General features: G+C 58.6%; 1 protein-coding gene across 1 annotated transcript; it reads left to right on the top strand.

The window, feature by feature from the left end:
• Positions 1-2,993: 2,993 nt before the first annotated feature.
• Positions 2,994-4,337, top strand: CLDN3 (claudin 3). Its single transcript, XM_070412782.1, has one exon. The coding sequence runs from the start codon at positions 3,328-3,330 to the stop codon at positions 3,988-3,990; it is 663 nt and encodes a 220-aa protein (XP_070268883.1). The 5' UTR covers positions 2,994-3,327; the 3' UTR covers positions 3,991-4,337.
• The last annotated feature ends 335 nt before the right edge of the window (positions 4,338-4,672 follow it).

Here is a 4,672-nt window from a genome sequence, read left to right as displayed (position 1 = left end):
AGGCCCTGAAGTTTGGCCCCAGGTCATGAAGCTTTCTGTCCTCATCTCCTCACAGCCCTGCCTAGCAGATACACCTCACTGGGGCTCAGGAACAAAGTGCCTCTTTCTGCCTGCCTACCCCCCTCCCCCGCCCCTAACCCGAGCAATCAGAACATACTCCTCTGCACACATGAGGAAACTGAGACTAAAGGTGGAAAAGGACTTTCTCAAGGTCACATGACCGGTGGGAGTAGAGACAGTGCAAATGCAGGTCTGCCCAACTGAACCCCACGCTTTCTCCACACAATTTCCCTGCACATGTGTATGTCCTGACCTGGTTGTGTTTTGGTTAATTACACACTTACATCACCTCCATTCTCATTACAACCCTGTGAGGTGGGTCATATAAACATCATTTTCTTCATTTCACAAAGGAAACTGAGCCTCAGAGAGGTGACGTGACTTTCCCCAGCCTCACAGCCAGCAAGAGACAGCAGCACCTCACTCAGACACAACCCACAGGGAGCCCACCTCAGCCCTCCACTAAGCCCAGCCACACTGCCTGGGGGTTCTGTCTCCCTTCTGGGCCAAAGCCACCCCCACTAACCAGGAAACGCGCAGCCAGCAGTCCACTGAAATGGACCTAGCCTCTATGAACTTCCTTCAGGGCAGCCCCCACCCAGCACGGCTCGGCACTCCCAGCCTTGCCCAGCCCAACCCCAATAGGCCCCACCCGAGACCTTTGCCCCTGAAAGCAGTAGGACCCTGGTTTCCTGGGCATCTGGCCCTGTTTACCTTACTTTTTTCCCCCCAGAAATCTGTATTGTTGTTTTGTCCTTTGTCAGTCCTCACCGAGGATATTTTTCCGTTGATTTATAAGAGAGAGTGGGAGGGAAAGGGAGAGACAGAGAAAGAGAAACATAGATGTGAGAGAGGCACATCAAATTGGTTGCCCCCTGCAGGCATGGACCAGGGCCAGGGATGGAGCATGCAACTGAGTACATGCCCTTGGCCAGAATCGAACCTGGGACCCTTCAGTCCTCAGGTCGATGCTCTATCCACTGAGCCAAACTGGCCAGGGCTACCTTACTCTTATATCACCCCAGGGCTTTGGCACTTATAGAAAAGGATACAGGCTATATGCCTGTGATTTCAGAGATATGGAGAAAACCAGAAAATCCCCCTCAATGAGGTTTCTTTTTTTGTTGTTAATCTTCACCTGAGGAAATTTTTTCCATTGATTTTTAGAGAAAGTAGAAGGGCCCTAGCCAGTTTGGCTCAGTGGCTAGAGTGTTGGCCTGCAGACTGAAGGGTGCCAGGTTCAATTCCTGTCGAGGGCACATGCCTGGGTTGTGGGCTCAATCCCCAGTAGGGGGCTTGCAGGAGGCAGCAGATCAATGATTCTCTCTCATCATTGATGTTTCTATCTCTCCCTCTCCTTTTCTTTCTGAAATCAATAAAAATATTTTTTTTTAAAAAAAGAGAAAGTAGAAGGGAGGGAGACAGAGAAAGAGAGAGAAACATCGATTTGAGAGAAACACATCTATTGATTGCCTCCTGCACACACCCCAATGGGGTTGAACCTGAAACCCAGGTAAGTGTCCTTGACTGGTAATTGAACTCAAGTTCCTTCAATGAGCAGACCAACGCTCTAACCACTTAGAAACACTGGCCAGGGCTCAATGAGGTTTCTTATCTAGCTTGGAAGTGTGCTTGGTTTCTACTAGATTACAAAGCCCTCTGATTCAGGAAACACAGTAGTGTCCCGATATCAGTCATTTATGCCGGTAGGAGGGCCTAGGCAGGCAAAGTTGCAAGAACACAAGAAAGCCATGCCCTTCCCTCATTCAAGTCATGAAACCACTTTCTCGTGAGTACCCAGCACTGTTCTAGGCACTAGAAAAACTGCAGTGAATAAAACCAGCAGAAATCCTTGCCTGTTTGGGGACATTCTGGCTGTCCCAATGGAGCTGACACACTGGAGCAGAGAGAGAATAAAAAATAACTAAGAGGAATATAGAGTATGGCCAGTGGTGTTAAAATCGGAGGAGAATATAAAGTATGAAAAACAGGACAGAACACTGTGGAGTGAGTAGTTGTAATTTTAAATAATGTGGTCAGGGAAGGAAGGCCTTGCTGGGAGCAAAAACCTGAAAGGTAGGCATGAGCCTTGTGAATATCTATCTGCAAGTGTCCCTTCTCGAAAGCCCAAGGGGCCGGAAGTGGGAGCACGTGGCTTACTGGAGGAAGAGCCAGGCGATCCGAGCGCTGGAGCGAGGGGAAGAGAGGGGATGGGTGGAGGGGAGGGACAGCCCAGGACAGCCCAGGTGTGGGAGCAAGAGGATTGCAGGTAAGGTCACTGACTTCCCACTTTTGCCCGGATCAAATCTTTCACCACCATTTCATTAGGGTGAATCTGACTTGGAGCCCGGAGGGAGGGAAGGCAGGGCTCTGGGTGAGGGGAGCAGCTCGCTACAGGGACCCAGAGTCACTGCGAGGGATTAGGGCTGAGGATTAGGCTGGGGGAGAGTTTTAGTGCAGCGCTGGCTCAGGGGCGTCTTCTGAGCGCTTTTGAGGGCGGTTCCTGGCTACAAAGTCCAGATCTCCAGGGCTGGCAACCCCATGGGCCCGAATCAGGCGGGTATCCGGCGTGGCGAGTGCTGCTCGGAGGCCCGAGGGGCAGAGGAGCAGGTGCGCCGCTCACTCCCGCAAACACCCGCGGCCACGCCCACGCCGCCCTTCCAGTCCCCGGGATCCTGGGCAACAGGCTGCGCCCCCTTCCCCACGCGGCCGTGCCCAACGCGGAGCCTGGGGACCAGTCAAACAGCCTGTAATTTGCAACCTACCGCGACCTGCCTGGGAATTGGTTACCTAGCAGTGGGGACGAGGCGGGAGAGGCCGGGCTCCAGCCCAGACCCGCCCCCTCTCGGCACACCCCCACCTGCGCGCGAGCCACTCCCGGCCCAGTCCTTCCTCCCCCGGCCCTCGGCGAAGGTGGGAAGAGGGGCCACGTCACTGTCCCCAGGTCCGGGAGCTCGCGGCCCCGCCCCTCCCGCCCCCGCCCGGGCGCCGAGCAGGATCGAGGACCAATCGGCCCCAACTCCGGGCCAGTTCAGTCGCCGCCGCCGCCGCCACCCACAAAGCCACAGGCAGGTGCGGGCGCAGCCGCGGCGCAGCCGGCAGAGCAGAGCCGTTAGCGAGCGCGCGGTTCGTCGGGTCGTCCGTCCGTCCGTCCGTCCGGGCGTCTTCAGTCGGCGCGCCGCCGTTCTTGCCCAGGCCCAGCGGCCGCGCCCCTCGTCGTCCCTGCACCCGGAGCCGCCCGGCAGAGCCGGCTTTGGAGCGGCAGCCATGTCCATGGGCCTGGAGATCACGGGCACCGCGCTGGCCGTGCTGGGCTGGCTGGGCACCATCGTGTGCTGCGCGCTGCCCATGTGGCGGGTCACGGCCTTCATCGGCAGCAGCATCATCACCGCACAGATCACCTGGGAGGGCCTGTGGATGAACTGCGTGGTGCAGAGCACCGGCCAGATGCAGTGCAAGGTGTACGACTCGCTGCTGGCGCTGCCGCAGGACCTGCAGGCGGCCCGCGCCCTCATCGTGGTGGCCATCCTGCTGGGCGCCTTCGGGCTCCTCGTGGCGCTTGTGGGCGCCCAGTGCACCAACTGCGTGCAGGACGACACCGCCAAGGCCAAGATCACCATCGTGGCGGGCGTGCTCTTCCTGCTGGCCGCCCTGCTCACCCTTGTGCCGGTGTCCTGGTCGGCCAACACCATCGTCCAGGATTTCTACAACCCCCTGGTGCCCGATTCGCAGAAGCGCGAGATAGGCTCCGGCCTGTATGTGGGCTGGGCGGCTGCGGCGCTGCAGCTGCTGGGGGGCGCGCTGCTCTGCTGCTCGTGTCCCCCGAGCGAGAAGAAATATGCGCCCGCCAAGATCCTCTACTCGGCGCCGCGATCCGCCGGGCCAGGCACGGGCACCGGCACGGCCTACGACCGCAAGGACTACGTCTGAGGGGCCGCCGCGCATCACCACCCTCACGCGCTGGAGCGCCCACCAGTCCAGCCGCCCACCTTGCATCGGAAGCCAGCCCAGCCCAGCTGTCCGGCAGCCCTCTCACTGGACTGGCAGGGGCCAGCCCGTCGCCCCTTTCCCCAGCTGCCACCCCTCCGCGGGCAGGCAGCGGGACAGCGAAGCCTGGGGAGCAGCCCGCATAGACAATGAAACCTCCCACTCTGGAGTGCGGGGTGGGGCGGCCACGCTTACCTGCGGGAGGCCTCCAAGCCCTTGTCGGGCAGGCCGCGGCAGCCTTGAAAGGGGCCACTTGATATTGTTCAATAAAAGCCTTTCGTTTTGCAGTTGCCTGCGCGCCTCCTTGCCCTGAGTGCGCACACAGGTCCCCACCTCCCTGAAAGGGTTGGCCTTGGCTGGATTCTGCTAGGGATGAAGCTTAGAGAGGAACAGAGCGGTTCAGTAACCGAGAAAGTGAGGCTGCAAACTGAACTCGGTACTGGCGGCCATCTGGCCTACCCTACTCACTGGGGATTCGGACGGTTAAGAGGCAGGTGTGGGCACTTCCAGCTGTTTTGGTGGAGAGAGCCAAGGGGGTGGGGGTAGGGTGTCAGGGACCCTCTTCTCCAGGCTGACATTGGGGTTTGTGCTTGGAGCATGTTTTCCGCAGCGCCTGCGCTCCAGA

The sequence above is a fragment of the Myotis yumanensis genome, unplaced genomic scaffold (assembly GCF_028538775.1).
Source record: "Myotis yumanensis isolate MYYU_CA2020_CCGP unplaced genomic scaffold, mMyoYum1.0.hap1 SCAF_4, whole genome shotgun sequence".
NCBI classification, from domain to species: domain Eukaryota; kingdom Metazoa; phylum Chordata; class Mammalia; order Chiroptera; family Vespertilionidae; genus Myotis; species Myotis yumanensis.
The sequence above is the reverse complement of the archived record's forward strand: the minus strand, read 5'-3'. Positions and strand labels throughout refer to the sequence as shown.